General features: G+C 46.5%; 1 protein-coding gene across 1 annotated transcript in view; it reads left to right on the forward strand.

Annotated features, from left to right (window-relative positions):
- Window positions 1-22,504, forward strand: part of ARHGEF3 (Rho guanine nucleotide exchange factor 3) — a 256,348-nt gene that overhangs the window by 188,784 nt on the left and 45,060 nt on the right. Inside the window, 2 exon segments of the mRNA XM_030205432.1 lie at window positions 12,075-12,096; window positions 12,099-12,181. Coding sequence (XP_030061292.1) covers window positions 12,075-12,096; window positions 12,099-12,181 — 105 coding nt within the window.

Genomic DNA, 22,504 nt, shown 5'->3' on the forward strand with positions numbered 1-22,504 from the left:
ATTTTTTTGTTGTTGTTGTTGTTACTTTTATAGCAGTTTTTCAACCCAGCGCTTACCTCTCGTTAGATTTTTCGGCGTTTTTCCACCGTTAAGGCAATCGGAAAAGGTTAGTGCATCTCATTACATAGGGTTTCTGCACAATTTGCTCATCTGCATTCCGTTTTTGTTAGCTGCTACCATCATCGGAAAAAAAGTCTTTAGTGCATGCCAGGGTTTACTACTTGCTCGTTAAGGGCTCGTTAAGTTTAGTGCATCTGGCCTCAAGTGCTTCTCTGGTGACTGGGAGCAGGTACCTTGCATTAATTTGAATGTTAACAGGGCCCTTTTACAAAAGGGTTGCCACGTGGCAACCTGGAACCACTGCCGGCTCTAGTTCCGCCTCGAGCTTGCACCATTTCCGGCACGATGGAAAATAATTTTGTAACTTATAGCGCAATTCTAACCCAAGTGGTAAACGGGCAGCACCTAGCGCTGCCCGGTTACCACCAGGTTACTGCAGTAGCCCTTACTGTCTCCTCAATGGGTGGTGGTAAGTCCCCACCACCACCACCGCATGACCATGCAGTAAGAATAATCTTACTCATGGCTATGTCTTTTTTAGGAGCTTCTTACCTGCTGCAGTAAAAAGGGTTCTGACATACAGCAAAGGGGAAAGGGAAATGGGACTTGATATACCGCTTTTCTAAGGTTTTTTGCAACTACATTGAAAGTGGTTACATATATTCAGGTACTTAGTTTGTGTGGGTCCAAGAAAGCACGAAGGCAGACGGTCTGCAAACTCCAAGATGGAAAACAAAAAAAGCAGATCGTGTAGAAATGAAATGCAATTTATTTAAACAATACAACAATATTATATGAGTACAAACAGCCCGACACAGGCCGTGTTTCACCCAACTGGGCTGCTTCAGGGGCTATAAAAGATATTTAAAAATAAAATTGGTGAGTAATCTGCTGTAATATTACATATCTAGGTAACATACATAAAAGTTATATACACATACATGTATATGCACATACAACAAATATATCATGTATATACATACATAAATTTAAAATAATATGTATCTCATAAAACATGCCCTATATATAACACTTATCGCTTAGGCAATACATATATAGAGAACATCATCTAAAATTATATTAAATATTAATATAATTTTAGATGATCTCTATATATGTATTGCCCAAGCGATAAGTGTTATATATAGGGCATGTTTTATGAGATACATATTATTTTAAATTTATGTATGTATATACATGATATATTGTTGTATGTGCATATACATGTATGTGTATATAACTTTTATGTATGTTACCTAGATATGTAATATTACAGCAGATTACTCACCAATTTTATTTTTTAAATATCTTTTATAGCCCCTGAAGCAGCCCAGTTGGGTGAAACACGGCCTGTGTCGGGCTGTTTGTACTCATATAAATATTGTGGTACTTAGTTTGTACAGGGGCAATGGAGCGGCCCCTGTCACTACTGCAGGGACCTTTTTCCTGCATCTTGGTAAAAGGACCCCTAAATTTGCAACTGCAAAGATTGAGATTTGGAGACACAAAAATACTCAGTAGCAGAGGGGTTTTTTTTTTGTTTGTTTATTAAAGGATATTTTGTTTTCTGTGAAAACATGCATCGAATTGATTGATAGCCCATGGAAAAGTGTTGATAAAATCAGAATATAATTTCTGAAATGCAGAGGTTTTTATCTGGATCGGATTACCAGAGTCTGAATATCATGGTTGTGCCCATGTTTCGTGTTCTCCTTCCTCTCGCCACCTAGTGGCCAGACCTGGTGGCTGCTATGGACTGTCTGGTTATTGTCACCCGTTCCAGATTTCAGCCCAGACCAGTCCGGATCTTCCGGGCTGCCAGACTTGCTTTGGTTGAACCTACACAGCACCCATAGTTGCCTGGTGATTGCTGCAGCTTGAGCCTTAGCTGCTGCTGGGTTTATTAGCCATTTTGAAACCTTTCTGCTTTGCCTTTGCATCGCCTTAGGCCCTGGTTTGTTGATGCTTGCTGCGCTTCTGTTTAGTTTGGGTTCTTGCTTGTGATTCTTGTTTGTTTCTAGTTAGTCTGTGTGTAGTTTAGTTTAGGGTTGTTTGTTTCTTAGACTTGTTCTTTGTGTAATTCTTTGGTTGTCGGTGTCGCCTGTCTTTAGTGGTTTCTTGCAGCGTTCAGTTCTGTCTTTGTCAGTATTTGTTCCCTTTTTCAGTGGCTGCTTGCAGCTTTCAGTCCTGTCCTTTCGCTTATCCTTTCCCTGCCTTGCTGCCCCTGTTTATTCCTTTCCCCTCTGACCCTCCGTCTCTATTCAGCCTAGTTGGGATCCCGTTCCTGCCCTGTCCTATAAGTCCTGCCGGCTGCCTGCAGCCAGGAGCTCAACTCCTGGTGAAAGGTGGCCATGTGCAGGTGAAGTCTCACTGTTTGTCAGAGTTCTGCCTTGCCTCCGGTGTGGGCAATTACACACTTTATCCACAAACATCCACTTTATCAATTACAATACTTTATCCACAAACATTTCAATCACCTCAGCTTAAAAAGGTAAAAAAATAACTTACAAAAAAATATTTTCTTTGCACCATCCCTGACTGGTTTGCAGGTGCCCTCTGTCCTCCTCCAGAGCCTATCAGGATGTTGCAGTGGATCCTGTGATCCCAGTAGGTGCTTCCAGGAAGGGGAACAAATATTCTCTTGGGGCAGGCACCCCTCCACCCCCAAACTGCTTTAATTGCTAAAGGGCCATTTTACTAAAACTTAACATGGGTTAACATGTGCTATGTGTCACATATAAAATAGGACATGCAGCATTTAGCACGTGCTAATCCCAAATTTATTTTCTTCTGAGGTTGGTTGTTGACTTTCTGAGTCAGTAAATTTGAAATACCTTTTTAACGGCAAGAGGATACGGCTTGAACATTTCAGGCTAGACACAAGTGGAAGTGCAAATAGACTGTGCATGTAAAAAAAAAATCTGTATTAGAAATAACCTGGGAAACACTAAGAAAATGGTTAATGTAAAACAATAAAAAAAAGAACCCCGTGTTTCCCAAGTTAAAATGTGAATGTCATCTCTTTGAGCTTTGCAGGTAGATTAAGCAAGGTTACAAGGTGTCTGCTATCAGGATTTGCTATTAAAGCATTGGCAAAGAACTTTGTCTGTATTTGGAAATACTCGGCCTTGAAGAACCCTTCCTTGGCTTACACTGTGGTGGCATGTGATGGCTGTTGTCACCTTGCACTCCGTAAACCTCTTTAGAGTAGAATGTATAGAATGTATAGAACACAATCATTAATTTGTTTTTATTTTCAAAAGTTTTTTTTTTCTTTGTGCGGTGTTTTAGTGGCTGCATTGATTCTAGAGAAAACTGGGAATCTGTGTAAGTTCTTATGCCCTTTATAGGACCAACATGAAGGGTATAATCTATGAGTTTTTGCGACCAGAAACGTCTATTCACAGTATTGGAGAAGGACCATATGCTGCCTTGAAAGCATGAGGGTCATATTCAATAGGGCAGTGGTTCCTAAATCTGGTCCTGGGGGCTCCCCAGCTAGTCAGGTTTTCAGGATAGCCGAGCACCCTTTATAAAATGATTTTTCAGCACGGATCTTTTCCTGCACCTATCTTTCATCGCCATTTATCAAGTCTTACCCATACTGCCACCAGGAAAAATATTTTTACTGTGCACATGAAATTTGGCAACTTCGCACCCTCATGGGTGGCCTCTTTCTTTTGAACTGTGGATGTTGGCACACAGATTGACCTTGAGTGTGTGATAAAACTAGTTTATGTTTTAGAGAATTATGACAAACAGCAAGGCCGCCTCATGGCAAAGTTAAGTTTCTCTATGGGTACTGACAGCCTTTTGCCACAGTAAGACCATGTGTAGCTTTCATTGCTCTTCCAAAAGTGATCATTTTATTGTTTTAGGAAATTTTTAAAAATGATATTTGCTCAGAATCGAGGAAATGACCAGTCAGCCTGTAGTCTTTTTTTCCCTTCTTTTCTATTTATTATGTCCCTGTACACCCATTGGATGCTGTGAAAGTTGTTTCTAAGCTGAATTTGGAAACAGAAAACATAAACAATGGTGGCATTTGGTCACAGAGAATTTAAATTGTGTTTCAGATCACACAAGTGCAAAAGTCCATTGTTCTTAGCTTACAACATGGTTTTAATCTGAACAGTACACTTTCTTTAATGCCATTAACCAGTGGTTCCCAAACCTGGTCCTGGAGGCACCCCTGCCAGTCAGGTAATTAAACTCTGGGATTCGTTGCCAGAGAATGTGGTAAAGGCGGTTAGCTTAGCGGAGTTTAAAAAAGGTTGAAAATCCACTATTTCTGGGATAAGCAGTATAGAATGTTTTGTACTTTTTTGGGATCTTGCCAGGTATTGTGACCTGGATTGGCCACTGTTTGAAACAGGATGCTGGGCTTGATGGACATTTGGTCTGTCCCAGTATGGCAATACTTATGTACTTATATCCACAATGAATATTCATGACAGAGATTTGTATGCAGTGGAGGCAGTGTGCATGCAGAGCGCTCTCATGAATATTCAATGTGAATATCCTGAAAACCGACTGGCTGGGGTGCCCTCCAGAACCAGATTTTGGAACCAGTCCCATTATGCATTAGTAAACATTGACCAACAAATTGATCAGAATGTTTCTTAACTTGTTTTGTGATTGATTTCAAGGACTCTGTTCTCTTCAGCAGGTTTAGTGTGGCATGAGCTAAGGTTTAATCTTCCTTCTGTACTGACCTGGTGGAGGAAGCTTACAGAATAGAAGTGCATTTGAGGAGACCCAAAAGTGGACTAAGGGGGCCAGGTATTCTCTCCCTTCCCCCCCCCCCCCCCCCACCTCAACCGAAACATTGAGGCATAACTTTGCTGGTGGGATGCCAAGCCCTGCCAGCCAAAGAGATCTCCGCGCGTCCTGCCTGTGCTGCCAGAGCAGCGCTCAAGTCGGCAGCACACTTCAGTTGACATCGGCGTTAGGTGTGGTGGACTTTGGTCCTGGGGAACTGAGGAACTGAGTTCGATTTCCACTTCAGGCAAAGGCAGCTCCTTGTGACTCTGGGCAAGTCAGTTAACCCTCCATTGCCCCATGTAAGCCACATTGAGCCTGCCATGAGTGGGAAAGCGCGGGGTACAAATGTAACAAAAAATAAATAAATAAAATTCCTGCACATGCTCAGTTCAGTCACTGAATTGAGCATGCATAAGCGAAGCCGGGCCATCAGAGGCTGAAGTGTGCCTGCTGACCTTAAGTGCTGCTCTGGCAGCACAGGTGGGACTCGCAGAGCAGATCTCTTGGGCTTGGCATCCCCACCAGCAATTAAAGCAGAAGGGGCCCGAGCGCCCTCCCCTTTGGCTGTGCCACTGATACAGGTTGATATTCAAAGCCTGGCCAGTTAAATCGCCTATTCAGGGCTAACTGCGCATTTCAGTAGCAATTAACTGGTTAGTGCTACTGAATATCCGGTTAGTCGTTAGTGCCTAATGCAAAACCAGCTATTTTGGGGGCGTTCCAGGGTCAAAGTCAGCACTTGACTGGTTGTGTGCGATATTCAGCACTTAACCAGTCAAGGTCACCACATAAAAGTCAGTCCTATATGTGGTGCACTATAGCCAGTTAAATGCTGAATATCACACTTAACCGGCTATAGTTTAGCTGGCTCCGTAAACCTAAAGCTAATCAAGAAATGTATTAAGTTATATCCAATAAAAAAGGTAATCATCTTACTTTCTTTTCCATGTTTTATTTTGTTTTATTTCTATTGATTATCCGTAAACCTGTAAATTCAGTGCTGGAGCCAGGACATGGCCCAGCATTGAATTTCGGGCATAACACTGGTGGGGTCAGCAAAACACTGAGCTCTGCCGGCTGAATATTGCCCCATCATCTTTACATTGGGGGACAAACTCCCCCCTCCTTTTTTTATCACATGTCAAGCCAACATTTGCTTAGTTGCTAGAGTTAGACTTTATTCATACTTGGGTTAGTTAAGGCAGGGGCAGTGAAATGCCTTTTTTCTTTGGGGGGGCCCATGCTTCACCCTAACCCCATTGCTTTGCTCCTCTATCTTCACTTTTCCCTGCATATGCCCTTGCTTCTCCTGCCCTCATGCCCCAGCCCCTCCTCCCATCCCCAGTCCACTTAACCTGTCCTCTTGTCAGCCTCCAGCTCCCTTCTTCTATACTCAGCGTTACATCCTTTCTCAACCTCTATCCCTAGTTCTTGTGTTATCTATAACTTCCTTCTCCCTAACCCAGCATCTGACCCTTCTGCCTCCCCTACCATCTGCCAGTTTTAGCCCTCTTTTGCCATCACCAGCCTCACTTCAGTCCCCAGCTCCTGCATCAAACCCCTTTCCAGGCCCCTACTCCCTTCTCCCACCTGCCCCTTAACAGCCCCCCCCCTTCCCATTCCCAGCACCTTTAAATCCTGTGAGAGTGATGGAAGCTTGTCTTTCTGCGCCATTGCTCTGCTATCCTTAGCCGCTCTGACTTCTGGCACTGTGTACTTGTTAAATCAGGGGAGCAACTACTTTGTGCTAACACTTGTACATGGAAGTAGTGAAAATCAGTAATTCTACATATAAGAAGCAATTCTACAAGGAGCTGCCTAGATTTAGGATGTCAAGTATCCACGTAAATATCGGTGTTCCCACAGGCGAATAAATACAGTAATCTGGCTATGCACTGTTCTGTTTGTGCCTCTCTTTGGTGCACACTTTGCAGGAGTGGAGGAGTTGCCTAGTGGTTAGAGCACCTCCTTGTGATCTTGGGCAAGTCACTTAACCCTCCATTGCCTCAGGTACAAACTTAGACCCTCTTGGGGCAGAGAAATATCCAGTGTACCTCAATGTAACTCACCTTGAGCTACTACTGAAAAAGATGTGGAGCAAAATCTAAATAAATAAATATTTGAGATTCTACATGGACTGTTGCTACTATTTGAGATTCTATTGCTACTATTTGAGATTCTAGACAGAACATTGCTAGTGGAGGAGTGGCCTAGTGGTTAGAGCAGTGGGTCTTGCAATCCAGAGGTGGCCAGTTCAATCCTACTGCTGCTTCTTGTGATCTTGGGCAAGTCACTTAACCCTCCATTGCCTCAGGTACAAACTTAGATTGTGAGCTCTCCTGGGATACAAGAAATTTCCAGAGTACCTGAATGTAAATCACCTTGAGCTACTACTGAAAAAGGTGTGAACAAATCTAAATAAATAAATATATTGAAGATTCTATATGGAATGTTGCCACTTTTTGAGATTCTGGAATGTTGCCACTTTTTGAGGTTCTAGATGGAATGTTGCTAGTGGAGGAGTGGCCTAGTGGTTAGAGCACCAGTCTTGCAGTCCAGCGGTGGCCGGTTCAAATCCTACTGCTGCTTCTTGTGATCTTGGGCAAGTCACTTAACCCTCCATTGCCTCAGGTACAAACTTAGATTGTGAGTCCCCCTGGGACAGAGAAATATCCAGAGTACCTGAATGTAACTCACCTTGAAGCTACTATTGAAAAAGGTGTGAGCAAAATCTAAATAAATAAATATGGGCAGAGTTTCAGTAGAGCATGGGCATGGCGCATACTTGCATATATAAATTATAGGGTGCTATGATATACACATGTACTTCTCTAGTCTAGGCGCAAGCATTTACACCAGCTCTATGGCTAGCATACGTGCTCATGTGTAACAACATATGCGCACATTTAACCAGTTAAGTTCATATTCTATAAATAAAGTAGCATTCTTGGTGCCCTCTTATAGATTTGCCCTCATAATTTCTAGCACTTACCCATGGAAGCTGCCAAGCAATGCAGCCAATTTCCTGTATATGTATGTTTTAAAAAAAGATGCTCCCTCTGTAAACATGCTTGTATTTGCCACCATCCTTATACATATTTTAAAGGAGGCTCACATTCAGTAGAGACTTTTGTAAAATACTGGGGTGGGTGTAAATATTCCAACCTGGACACCCCAATTCCTACCTCACTGTCATATGCCTAATACCTATATAATAAAAATGAGAGAGTCTACTACACAGTAGGTTCAGCAGGGTTTTAGAGAAGTCAGGAACTTGACATCTGGAACTAACCTCAGGAATTACAGAGGGGTCATTATTAATGGTTCTTGGCAGGATAAATCATCTCTTCAGGGCTATTCAATCATATTCAATGGCACTTAACCAGACAATGCTGCTGAAAATGTCTGGTTATCAGGTATTCAGCACTTAACCGGCCAAGGTAACCACATAAATAGGACCGCATAAAAGTCAGTCCTATCTGGTTAAGAGCTGAATATCACCAGCTATATATACCCAGAAATTCAATGCCAGAGCCCAGATATGGCCGAGCTTTGAATTTCTGGAGATAACGCTGGCAGCAGCTGGCAAAACACTGATCACCACCAGCTGAATATCGGGCCTAGAGAGAATTGGTATTAGTTAATATTTTATTTTTAACTTGCAAGGATGATTTTTAACATGAGAAACAAAATACAGTTCGGTTTCTGAGTTAACAAAGTTGAAAAACTATTAAATTACGAGCTGGAATAAAATCTTGGTCTATGATCTTTGACTTTTCTGTGTAGCAGGTAAAATATGCCTGTTATTTGATGATGTAGTGTAATGACTCTGTTTTGACTATGAATCTCTTTAATGTTATGGAAATTGCACCTGTTTGGAGATTAGATTAAACCCATCTACTGAATTATAAAGGAAATAGCCTTAGTGATCAGACCAAACGTTCAGCTCAATAGAGTGGCGATTGTGCTGCAGATGAACCATGGAGAAAACTATTATGACACTTGGGGAACCTGTTTCCCTGCAATCCCTCCTTGAAGTCTGTGAGGGAGGGAGTCCGGTGGAAATTTCTGGTCATTCAAAGTGGAAAAGCAATTAATAGAACTAGCCCGCACTATCCCAGGCATTTTACGGACAAACTAACTAGATTTTGGAAGAATAAAGTACAAAACAAAACAGAGTCTATTATTTGGCACCTGTTGAGGACTGTGATTCTCTGGTTTCAGTTATCCAGGTCATTGATGATGTCTTTTGCTCTCTTAACACAAGGGGAATGCTCTCCTCCCCCCAGAGCCTTGCTGGCAAGAAAATCAAACTTGACTCAGTGAAATATTTTATCCACTGTTGTGTGGTACTTAGAAGACTGTGGGTGGCCTTGCTGAGTGAAACCAGGGGGTCCAGAGTGGGGGCACATTTTAGCCTGCCTCCCCCAGCTGCCGCCCCCCCCCCCCCCACCACTTCTGACCCGCCGCCACCGCCGCAAGGTACCTCTGCTGGCGGGGGTCCCCAACCCCTGCCAGCCGAAGTCTTCAGCGCCGGTCTCCGGCGCGCCGCGTTTGCTGCTGATCTGTGCTTTCTTGAGTCCTGACGTCCTGCACGTTCCTTTTACATACAGGATGTCAGAACTCAAGAAAGCACAGATCAGCGAACGCAGCACGCAGGAGACCAGCTTCTGAAGAAGATTTCGGCTGGCGGGGGTTGGGGACCCCAGCCAGAAAAACCAGGGGCCCGGACTAAATCTGTGGGGGCCCAGGCCCCTGTGGCCCCACTGTGGTAAAAACTAACCTTAGCGCACCCTTATGAGTGTCATGTGTGCTAAGGCCCATTTGTACCACATGGCTGTGTGCAAATGTTCAAACACAATTAGTGTGGAGGAACAGTATCTCCTGCCTTCTACTGAATATAACCAATTATAAGCTTCTTTGAACCAAAAAAATGGTAAAAGAGGACCTCAGTGGTACAAAGCCTCATTTTATTAAGGGCTTTTATTTGAAGAAACACTCCATCATAGGTCCTTAAAAAAACCCCTCCATTAGTCTTATTATCTCTGTATTTTAATTTTGTTCAGTTCCTAGTTATTACTGTTTTGTAATATTTTTATGTTTCAGTGTTCAAGCTGGTGAAGGTCCACCGAGGCGAGGGAACACTAATATCCCATGGAGAAACAACAGCAGAAAACAGAGGAGTGGGGAATAGACCAGGCAATCCAGAGGACACTAAGACATAAAAATTATTTAAAAAATAGTAATTAGGAACTACAGAGATAATAAGACTAATGGAGTAATTTTTTTTTAGGACATATGATGGTGCGTTTTTTTGAATGAAAGCCCTTAGGCCCTCATGATCAAAAGCCCTGCGCTGTTCCAAACAGCGCCCTAAAAATAGCGCCAGGACAGCGCAGGGCTTTTCTGCATCGATGATCAAAGATAATGCATGCAAATCTAAGCAGCGCTATTATCTTTGATTATCATGTTGAAGTGCGGGAGAATTGCGCCTGAGCATGTGCTCAGCACAATCCTCCCGCACTTGTTTGACAGGTCTGGGCTGTCAAAAGCCCAAACCTGTCAAACAGCCTCCCCCGAGGCCCGAACAACGAGGCCCCCCCCAAACCCCCAGAAAACGTCGTGGCCGCCGCCGGCCAAACCCTCTCCCACCCAGCTACGGGGGGGGGGGGGGGGCTGGAGGTCCGGTGGGTCTCCAGCCCCTGAAACCCCCAGAAATCGTTGCTCCATCGACGGGGGGGGGGGGGGGGGGGCTGGAGGTCCGGTGGACCTCCAGCCCACCCCAAATCCTCCCCCCAGCGTTCTCCTTAAATTCCCTGGTGGTCCGTGGTGTCGTGACACCCTCCCTGGCCCCGTCCTGGCCCCCTCCCAGCCCCCCTACCTTGTGTTGGAGGAGGGACGCAGTCTGCCTGCCTCCCTCCTCTTCCAGTCAGTCGAAGCCCAAAATGGCGGCGCCCAGCACCGCCCACTGCATCCTGGGATGCACTGGGCGGGGCTACAGACCATGTAAGGGAGCGATTCCACCAGGGAATTTAAGGACAACGCTGATGGAGCAACGATTTCTGGGGGTTTCGGGGGCTGGACACCCACCGGACCTCCAGCCCCCATTCGCGTTTGCCTTGGGGGGGAAGGGGGGCCTGCCAGCATGCAACTGCATGCTGGACAGGGCTCACCATTCCTCCCCAATGATCCGCAAAATCTAACGCCAGCTCGGAGCTGACGTTGATTTTGCTGCGGCCAGCAACCCAATCTTTGGCGCGCTGGTCGCTGATCATTGGGGATGAATGCGTTAAGCGCCAATTAGCATGCATTTGCAAGCTAATTACGCTAGAAGCCCTGTTTAGCATGCATTTGCATGCTACTTGCGCTGAGAGCCCTCGAGTACGCTGTTTCAGGCGCTCGAGGGCTCTGATCATGGGTCGGCTGGAAACTCTGGCGCTAGTATGGCGTTAACAGCCTCTAGCGCCAGAGTTTGCTTTTGATCATGAGGGCCTTAGTAAACTGAGGCTTTATACCACTGAGATACTTTTTCTCCATTTTTTAGTTTCAAGACGCTTATAATTGGTTATAGTCAGTAGAAGGGAGGAGATACTGTTGTTTTCGTGTGCTAATTTTGCCGTTAGTATGTGGCCATTTTTAAAAATTACCACATGAGCACTTGCCACCACCTATTTTGTAGGGGGTAATGGGTTCCGCGTTGTCTGTTTGCTAACCAGTTAGTGCACAGTAATGTAGATGCTCTAACTGGTTATTGCAGGAATGCCCACTCTCTGCCCCTGGCACGTCACTTTAAAAAGAAATAGAAAAAGCCAAAAACACTGGGGGCTCATTTTCAAAGCACTTAGACTTACAAAGTTCTGTATGTCCAAGTGCTTTGAAAATACACTTTGTGTGATCTATGGCCCTAGTGGCAGTCGGCATGGGGCTTGTGAATCAATGAATATTCAGATGTTCTGCCCCCTCCTGTTAGGCTTCCTTTTAGACTAGAAACCTAGATGAAATGGACCAGGAAGTGGAAAGGAATAGAGGTCTGCTGTTTTGTTTCAATCATCACCTGGGGACACATGATTTTTAAGTACTAAAAGAGGGTTTATTGGATAAAATTTGGAATGCACTGCCATATCATAAAAAGGACATCATTATTATGCATGATATTTTGCTCAGACAACAACCAGCCTTTCATAGTATGATGTTAATGCACCATACTTACAGTCACAATAAATTTGTCTTTATTTCTGATTGACCTATAGGAACCTTGTAACAAACGTGTCAAGTCTTATCGAGAGTCACTTCACTAGCAAATCTCATTCCTCCTGTGAGGACTACTCCATTAAAACGGTTCAGCCAAACGCTTCAGGTAAAGAAAAATGCTAAATTGCTTGATTGGTTTCTTCTTACAGTCCATTGCCTCATATCCTTGAAAACAGAAATAAGAAATGGAATGAAAATATTGGAATTGTATATTCATCTATATTCATTCTTTTTGTTATAGGAGCAATACCATTAAGGGCTAGATTGTATATATGGCGCAAAAAAAAAATCGGCACCGAAAAAGCGCCATTCTATACACCGCACTTAAAGTTAGGTGCAGTTTATAGAATAGTTCTTACGCCCGGGAATCATGCCTAACTTTAGGCGTGGCCAGGGCCGACCCAAGGCAAGATGCCACCTGAGGCAGAGCTTTCATGCTGCCCCCTCTCGGGCGTTGTACCTCGTCACAGTGACGTTCCAAACCCGGCAGCAATTCTCATATGCTGCCGCCGGCACCCGTCTCTTCCCTTTACTGCAGCTGCTTGAGCGAAACAGGAAGTTACTTCAGGCAGTCGCAGTAAAGGGAAGAGGCAGGTGATGGCAGCGGCAGGGCAGCGTATGAGAATCGCTGCCAGGTTTGGAAATCCACCATGATGAGGTAAAATTCCGCAAAGCCACCCCCCCTGAGATGCCACTCCTGAAGAGTGCCCCCTGTGGCCCCCACCTCAGGTGGCCTAATGGGCCGCCCCTGGGTGCGGCCATTTGCACCAACTGAAACGTGATGCAAATGTATGTGCCTGTATTAGGTGCATATCCCCATTATTCTATATCAATGCATGTTAATTGTAGGAATACACCATCATGCACACAACCCTCCCATTTCTGAAACCCCTTTTTAAAATCATGCATAAATTTGTCACCAATCCAGTGCCTAAATTTGTGTGTAAATGCCAATTAAATCTAATTAGCGCCGATAATTGCTTGTTAAATAGCTAATTATTGACACATTAGCTCATTATTCAATTAAGTTGCACACATAAATTGGGCACACACCTAAAATTTATGCATGCAGTTTTTGGCAACTTCTATAGAATTACGGGGTAAGAGTGTACATTCTTTCCCAAGAGTGCATGAATGTGCAAATCAGTGCACGTGTGTAATAGTGCATGCATGCATGTATTTACTACCAGGAAAGAATGCACCATGTTTGCAAATAGTTTGCACGTGTCACAAATAGTGCACACTATTTCTGAAAGACTGCACAGTCTTAAGGATATTGCTCCCATAAGAAAAAAAAACCTGGACAAAATGAAAATTACTGGAAACAACACAACAGGAACATTGATAGGGCCGCATACTCCTAGAAAATATATTAGTATAGCATGTGTGAAGCATAGATGCCTGGATTCCCTTGAATACCTCCTGAGGTTGTGTCTGTGAAAAAAGTTGGTCAGACCCTGCAATCAGGACTACATTCGTTCCAGTCACTAGCAGAACAGAAAGTAAATAGGGTATGGCTAGACCTTTCTTATGAACCTGATTTGTCCCTTTTTGCAGCCTTACACAACTGTTGTGCTAACAGTGCTACTTCTGTTGTTTCTTTATATTTCATTAATGTAAGACTACCTCGTTCTATAGCATGCAAAATCTTTATTATATAATTTAGGATTTTATGCTTCTCTCTTCCTCCCTCCTGTAATGATTTAAAACAAAATTGTACCATGCTGTGGAGGTATATGGTCTTTGCCATCTGTATTTTTTGTTTACGAGGACAATTGTGAAAGCCATTTACCTGGGTAAAAGGACTGAAAACTTTCCACCCCTGCGTGGGCAAATGTGAGCAAGATGTGCTCTTGTCTTGGCGTTATGGAAAAAATAAAACAAAAATATTTTAAAGTAAAAAAAAAAAAGAAAGTAGGCATGGGGTTCTATGGCATGGATACGTTTAGCTGGGTTAAGGGGAAGCATCCACAGGGATTAGTAAATAGCACACACACATTGCATATTGAAATGCGCTTGCATTATTTCCCAGCCAACATTAGCCTACAAAAAAAAAAAAAGATAGATGCAAAGACTATTAATTTTCAAAGGGAGAGTGTGTGCAAATTTTCCCTTTGAAGCTATCTCCCAAGAAACCACGGACTTTGCACCACAGAATTGAATGAGCTTCCTCTCAATTGCAGCACCAAGAATTCGGTAGTGTAGCTTTGTAAAAGAGGCCCTAGTTTTGCAATGTTAATATCCCGTTCCATATCATCATGCTGATCAATCCATAGACTGGTGGGTTGTGTCCATCTACCAGCAGGTGGAGATAGAGAGCAATCCTTTTGCCTCCCTATATGTGGTCATGTGCTGCCGGAAACTCCTCAGTATGTTCTCTATCTCAGCAGGTGGTGGTCACACACAGCAGCAGCTCTGGGTAGGCCTCCAAGCCTAATTTTTAGGTTTTGTTGAGTGCCTGGGGTTGAGGGCTCTTCTTGAGCAAGTGCAAACCTGGTGGCGCCAGGTCCCTCCTTTTCTCCCCCCTCCCGCTGGCTCCGTTAAAAAAAAAAATTTTGGACGTCCTTAAAGGCGTTTATTTCGACGTTTATTTAAACGTTTATTGCAGCTACTCACTGGGACACCAGGTCGTTACAGCTCGGAGCGAGAAGCAGGTAATTTTTACCTTTTTTATAGCGGGCAGGGGGTTCCCTGATTGATCTCCACGTGGCCTATGGCGTCGGAGGGCGAGGGCGCGAAGAATCGCTCCCCGGACCGCGTGTGCGCTTCTAGCGGGGATGCGGGGGTTTTAAAGTCTGATTCGCCCTTGTTGCGTGTCAGTTCGGAGGCCGGTCAGTGTCCCGGGTCTTCCTCCGGTGCGGCGGTTTTTCCCGCCATAAACGCCCATCCCCCGCTGCTCGCCTCCGCCATCTTGGCCGGCCACTCTGCTCGGATGGCTTCTTCTTGGGCCGCCTTTGAGCTGGGAGACGTTCATGCCATGGCCGCCCTTGATTTGGGCGACGGCAAAAAAGCGGCTAAAGTTAAGCGCCGTTCTTCCCGCGCGGCTCCTTCGCGGAGTGTCGCGCCGGACGCCATCTTGGATGCGCAGCATGTTTCTCCCCCGCTCTTACGAGCACCGGTTGAGGGTGCGTCTAGGGCTGTGGCCCAGGCTGCTGAAGTGCACAGTCTGGGGGGTTTCTCCCCCGAGTTTATTTTGCTGCTGCATCAGGCCTTCCTTATGCAGAACGCTGCCCCTTCTCCCTTGTCCGATAAAGGGGTTGAGGCCCCCGGAAGTAAACGCCCTCGGGTGGATTCCCAGGCCTTAGAGGACGCTGTTTCCTCTGATGTAGATGAGGGCAGCGTATCTGAGTTCTCCCAACGGTCCTTTGGGGATTCCTTGGAGGAGACAGATTCCCGCTCGGATGGAGCGGATGACCCCTCTGCAGCACGGATCTTTCGCTCAGAGGATTTGCCCAACCTGTTAATGCAGGCCATGAGCATTTTAAAGATTTCCTCTCCGGAGGACGTCTCTCCCTCAGCCCCTGTTGGCTCCGCCATTATGCTGGGGACGAAGCGCCCGCCTAGAACCTTCCACGTGCATGATGCCATGCACACCTTAATTTCGGCTCAATGGGATGTCCCGGAAGCGAGCCTCAAAGTGGCTAGGGCTATGTCCCGCCTCTATCCTTTGCCTGAAAGTGAACGTGAGGCCTTTCTTTGGCCTACCGTGGATTCTTTAATCACTGCGGTGACTAAGAAAACGGCGTTGCCGGTGGAAGGTGGCAAGGCCCTAAAGGACGCCCAAGACAGAAGATTGGAGGCGGCCTTAAGGTCGTCCTTCAAGGCGGCTGCCTTAAGTTTGCAGGCCTCAGTTTGTGGCTCCTACGTGGCCAGGGCGTGCCTGACGATTGTGCAGCGGGCTTCCCCCTCGGATCCTTCCTTGAGAGCTGATTGACCGGCCCTGGAATCGGGCTTGGCTTATTTGGCAGACTTGCTGTATGATGTCTTGAGAGCCTCGGCTAAAGGTATGGCTCAGACAGTCTCTGTGCGGCGGTGGCTTTGGCTGAAACATTGGTCTGCGGACCACGCCTCTAAGTCCCGCCTGGCTAAGTTGCCTTTTAAAGGCAAGCTGCTCTTTGGGGTCGAGCTGGACAAAATTGTGACCGATCTCGGCACGTCTAAGGGCAAGAGGTTACCAGAGGTCAGGGCTCGGGCTAGTGCTCGCCCCGGTATCTCCAGAGGACGGTTTCAGGAAGCCCGTCGGTACCTCCCGGGCAAGTCGGGCTCCTCTGCCCCCCTCTTCCTTCAAGAGGAACTTCTCCCCCAAGCAGCATTCCTTTTGCAGAGACCGCCGTCCCGGAGGTGCGCCCTCCGGTCCTCCCCCAGGGTCTCGTACCCAATGACGGGGTCCTGGTCCATGGCCCAGTGCAAATTGGAGGACGCCTGTCCTCGTTTCTGGGCGAGTGGACCAGGGTAACTTCAGACGCTTGGGTGCTGGAAGTCATCAGAGACGGCTACAAGCTAGAGTTCTGCCGACCCTTAAGATACGGGTTTGTACTCTCTCCCTGCAAGTCTCCGGTCAAAGCTGTGGCAGTGCAGCAGACTTTGGACAATCTGATCCGCCTGGGTGCGGTCGTTCCGGTGCCACAAAATCAGCTTGGCAAGGGACGTTACTCCATTTACTTTGTGGTACCAAAGAAAGGAGGTTCTGTACGGCCTATCCTCGACCTCAAAGGGGTCAATCGGGCCTTGAAAGTTCGGCACTTTCGCATGGAGACTCTCCGCTCTGTTATAGCGGCAGTGAAGGCAGGGGAGTTCCTGGCATCCTTGGACATCAAGGAAGCGTACTTGCATATTCCCATCTGGCCTCCTCATCAACGCTTTCTGCGTTTTGCAGTCCTGGGCCGACACTTCCAGTTCAGAGCCCTCCCGTTCGGGTTGGCTACTGCTCCGCGGACCTTCTCCAAAGTAATGGTGGTCATCGCGGCCTTCCTGAGAAAAGAAGGAGTACAAGTCCATCCTTATCTGGACGACTGGTTGATCCGAGCCCCCTCTTATGCAGAGTGTGGCAAAGCTGTGGACTGGGTGATTGCTCTTTTGAGCTCCCTGGGGTGGATCATCAACTGGGAGAAAAGCCAGCTGCACCCGACTCAGTCCCTGGAGTATCTGGGAGTTCGATTCGACACCCAATTAGGCAGAGTGTTCCTGCCGGACAATCGGATTGTCAAACTTTAGGCTCAGGTGGACCAGTTCCTAGTAGCCTCTCCGCTCCGGGCTTGGGACTATGTGCAGCTGTTGGGCTCTATGACGGCCACGATGGAAGTAGTGCCCTGGGCCAGGGCTCATATGAGACCACTACAACACTCTCTGCTGCAGCGCTGGACTCCGGTGTCGGAGGATTATGCTGTGCGCCTTCCCTTGGACCCAGCAGTGCGCAAGGCGCTGAGCTGGTGGCTGCAGACAGACAAGTTGTCTGCAGGGATGCCTCTTGTGACCCCGGAGTGGATTGTCGTCACGACGGACGCCTCTTTGACGGGCTGCGGAGCCCACTGCTTGGGAAGGACAGCGCAGGGGCTCTGGTCTCCTGCAGAGGCAAAGTGGTCTATCAACCTCCTGGAACTCAGAGCCATTCGGTTGGCGCTTTTGGAGTTCCTCCCGGTACTGGCATTGAAGCCAGTACGGGTCCTGTCGGACAATGCCACGGCTGTGGCCTATGTCAACCGCCAGGGAGGTACCAAGAGCGCCCCTCTAGCCAAGGAGGCCATGAATCTATGCCAGTGGGCGGAAGCGAACCTGGAACAGCTGTCAGCGGCCCACATTGCCGGAGTCAGGAATGTCAAGGCGGACTTTCTCAGTCGCCATATCTTGGATCCCGGAGAGTGGCAGCTATCTGCTCAGGCGTTCTTGGACATCACGAAGCGCTGGGGCCAGCCGAGCCTAGATCTGATGGCGTCATCGGCCAATTGCCAAGTGCCGCGCTTTTTCAGCAGAGGACGGGACCCTCGATCCCTGGGAGTAGATGCTCTTCTCCAACAGTGGCCGACACAGGAGCTTCTCTATGTGTTCCCGCCCTGGCCCATGTTGGGCAGGGTGCTAGACCGGGTGGCAAAGCATCCGGGCCGGATAATCCTGGTGGGTCCGGACTGGCCCAGACGTCCCTGGTATGCGGACTTGATCAGGCTCTCAGTGGACGATCCTCTGCGGCTGCCAGTGGAGCAGGGCCTGTTGCATCAGGGTCCCGTGGTGATGGAGGATCCCTCCCCCTTTGGTCTTACGGCCTGGCTATTGAGCGGCAGCGTCTGAGAAAGAAGGGCTTCTCAGACAAGGTCATCGCCACTATGCTAAGAGCGAGGAAGCGCTCTACTTCTACTACTTACGCCAGGGTTTGGCGTACCTTTGCAGCATGGTGTGAAGCAGGCTCACTTTCTCCCTTCACTGCTCCAATTTCTTCAGTGTTGGCGTTCCTGCAAGAAGGTCTGGAGAAAGGCCTGTCGCTCAGTTCCCTTAAAGTCCAGGTAGCGGCTCTGGCTTGCTTCAGGGGCCGCCTGAAGGGTGCTTCCCTGGCTTCGCAGCCAGATGTGGTGCGCTTTCTCAAGGGAGTTAATCACCTGCGCCCTCCTCTGCACTCAGTGGTGCCTGCGTGGAATCTCAACCTGGTGCTAAGAGCCTTGCAGAAGCCGCCTTTTGAACCCTTGTCAAGGGCATCTCTGAAAGACCTGAAGTTGAAAGCAGTCTTTTTGGTGGCTATCACTTCAGCCAGAAGAGTTTCCGAGCTCCAGGCACTCTCATGTCGAGAGCCCTTTCTGCAGTTCACTGAGGCAGGAGTGTCTATTCGCACAGTGCCTTCCTTCCTGCCCAAGGTTGTTTCTCGCTTCCATGTGAATCAGCAGCTCTGTCTCCCTTCCTTTCGTAGGGAGGACTACCCAGAGGAATACTCTGCTCTCAAATGACTGGATGTGAGACGAGTCATCATCAGATAATTGGAAGTGACCAATGATTTCCGGAAGTCGGATCATCTGTTTGTCCTGTTTGCAGGTCCTCGTAAGGGTCTGCAGGCTGCTAAGCCTACAGTGGCAAGATGGGTCAAGGAAGCCATTGCAGCGGCTTATGTGGCCGCGGGAAGGTGCCGCCTATCCAGCTGAAGGCTCACTCCACTAGAGCTCAGGCGGCCTCGATGGCAGAGGCCGGGTCCGTCTCCTTGGAAGAGATATGCAAGGCGGCAACTTGGGCATCGGCCCATACCTTCTCCAGGCATTACCGCTTGACTGTGGCTGCTCGGGCGGAGGCCCGGTTTGGAGCTTCAGTGTTGCGGTCAGGGATTTCTATGTCCCGCCCTGGGTGAGTACTGCTTCAGTACATCCCACCAGTCTATGGATTGATCAGCATGATGATATGGAAGGTAAAATTATGTATCATACCTGATAATTTCTTTCCATTAATCATAGCTGATCAATCCATAGCCCCTCCCAGATACCTGTATTGTTTATATTCTGGTTGCATTTCAGGTTCAAGTTTAGTCTTCAGTTCCTGTTCAGGAGGACTTTGTGTTCAAGTTTTTCAATGGATTCTTCAAGAGTTGAGACGAATTTGTGTTACAGTGAGCTGCTGCATTCCTCTCCCCTCCGTTTTACGGGGCTGGATTGAGACTTAAATTCTGCCGGCGCTCCCTCCCGCTTCGTGCGGCAGTAGGGCAGCTTTGTACCCCTCCCGCTTCGGCGGTGTTAGGGTCAGTCAGCTCCTCCCGCGGTTGCGGTTGCAGGATAAGCCAGATCCCCCCGCATCGGCGGGTGTGGTGTCCCTCCCCCGCTCTGCGGGGATGAGCTGGACGGATTCCCCTCCCCCACTTGTGTGGGGATGAGCTGTGTTAATTCCCCTCCCCCGTTTCGGCGGTGGTGAGCTGGGCAGAGTGTCCCTTTGTGGGTGTAATTCTCTAAGTGCTGAGTCCTGCGGATGGAGCTTGGATATCGACATACTGAGGAGTTTCCGGCAGCACATGACTACATATAGGGAGGCAAAAGGATTGCTCTCTATCTCCACCTGCTGGTAGATGGACACAACCCACCAGTCTATGGATTGATCAGCTATGATTAATGGAAAGAAAATTATCAGGTATGATACATAATTTTACCTTTCATAATATTTTTTACCAGTTCCAAAGCATGGCATTCTATGGAGTTTGACTTTCACATACAGCAGACCCTTCAGCATGACGAGCGTGTTGCTAACCTCTGCACACTGCAAAACATAACAAAAAAACATTCCGTTGTGCAGACTTCCGTTAGCCATAATGGATTCTTTTGGCATTCTGCTAGGTTTTTAATGGACAAACCTAAGAACAAAACAAAGATGAGGCACCTGAGATTTTCAGAATCTTATTGGCTCTGTCTTCAGATGTCACAGAAGGTACTTCACATTGTAGTGAAGTCCACACTACAGTAATAATAGCTCCCTCACCTGTCTGAATACACGATATTACAGAAGAAGAGATATTATGGAATTATCAGTGTGGCAGTCTAGGAAGATACATAGCTGGAGGGAATTTGGGGGCTGGGTTAAGGCCATACTATTTTTTGATGGGGGAGCTAGAGACAAGTAACTGATCCTTCACAAGTGGTGGATCACCGAGCCTAAGAGTTTTGTGTTAAGGGAACATTTAATGATGATGTCTGGGGCGATGGGCATACTGGGGGTGGAGGAGGGAGGAGTCACTTTGGCACAAACACACACTGAGGGTTATGATGGAGGTAGGGGGGGACAACTTGTGCTTGGTGATTGGAGTTATGGTGGGGGCCTCACCCAGATGCCAGGGGACAGGAGGAGGGGGGTGGTGAAGCACGCTGTTGGAAGTTATACAGCTTCTTGTTAAAGCTCAGGTTTAGTTAAACCAGATAAACTGCGGGCTTTGATTCTAAATTATGTTGTGGTCTCTTTATATATGTGGTTCTGAAGGAGAATTGATTGGGAGGGGAAAGTGGAGTGGGTGACAGGAAGGGCAATGGTACTCTTGCTTATGCTGTTAGAATTCTTAGCCCTCTCTTCCAAATAATGCTCATGATGGTGGTATTTTTGGAATTCAGGTACAATAAATCCCTATGATATGTAGCCCCACATAGTCACAAAACCTGGTTTCCCTGGTTCTTAGCCCATTGCTCTGAACACTGGGTCACTCTCTCTCCATCTATGTAAAAAAAAGTGTGGGCCCTTAATCACTTATTTGTTGTATCTAAACAAGAAAGAAGAACACAGTTTTCTAGCTGTTATAAAGCATAAGTAAGAAATGCTTTGATAAAGATTAGAAGTATGTGAAAATTCAAAAAGAATACTCGGCCAATTTTCTGTTTGACGTCTTGTAAAAAAATGTACAAAATTGTGCATAGTTTTTTAAAAAATTCTGCAAAATTCTGCATTCTGTGGGGTCCTTAGTGCACGCTAATGATTAGCACACGCTTAGATGCCCATAGGTATATAATGGGCTTCTTATCTTTTAGTGCAGGCTAGGAAGACTATTTTGGGCTGCCCCTGTTTTTACTTAAAGCAACTTTTGAGTGTTTACCAAGTCGGACACAGATCTGAGAATGCCATCGACTTTCCCTGGATATAGTGGTACAAATACATCAGGCTGATATTAGAGCCTCAGTTTTTGTTGCGGTAGGGATTCCGTTATGGAACTCACTTTCTGGTCCACTTCATCATTGTGCAAGTACTTACGGTTCAAAAAACTTCTGAAAACACATTTTTTTTGTGACAGTGTTTTGTTGTTGTTGTTGTTTTTCATTTAGCTTTGGACTTGGGTAGAATTTGTAACTGATCAGCAGCCCATTGATATTGGAAACAGAGCTCTGTGTATTGTGCTTTTGTGTTTATTTTGCATGCTGTTTTATTTGGTTTTTATTATGTATGTTTTATATGGAAACCACCTAGGTTATAGGTGGTATATAATTTTTTAAAATAAATAAATAAAATCATGTCACTGCTCCTTGGCTTAGAAGATGTAATTGAATAAAACCTAGACTAGATCAAAGTAAACAGTAAAATGTCCCCTTGTCTAGGGAGATGCCTTGAGTGGAAAATCACAGCCAGTCTTTTCATGTCAATTAATTATCTGAGTATTTACTTTTTGCAAACTTTTGCTAATGTTCTTATAAACCTCCAACTGAGAGTATAACGATACAGTTCAACAAACCACACCAACTGTTTAAACCCTTTCTGCCTGAAGCTGGGATTTCCCCCACCTCAGCGTTCAGAAATTTTAAGAAAGTTAGTTTCAGGAAATGCTGGTTACCCATGTTTCTGTTCATGAATGGTCAGGTGCACCACAGAATTGCAGACAGAAACAGCCAGCTGGGTTGCAACTTGCTCCAAACTGCCATCAGGAAGGATCTGGGTTCAGTTCCCAGCTTGGGTTTTCTAGGTTTTTGGATCAGCTGGGGGGGGAGTGAGGGAAAGGAGT

Source organism: Microcaecilia unicolor, chromosome 6, assembly GCF_901765095.1.
Source record: "Microcaecilia unicolor chromosome 6, aMicUni1.1, whole genome shotgun sequence".
In the NCBI taxonomy this organism is placed as follows: domain Eukaryota; kingdom Metazoa; phylum Chordata; class Amphibia; order Gymnophiona; family Siphonopidae; genus Microcaecilia; species Microcaecilia unicolor.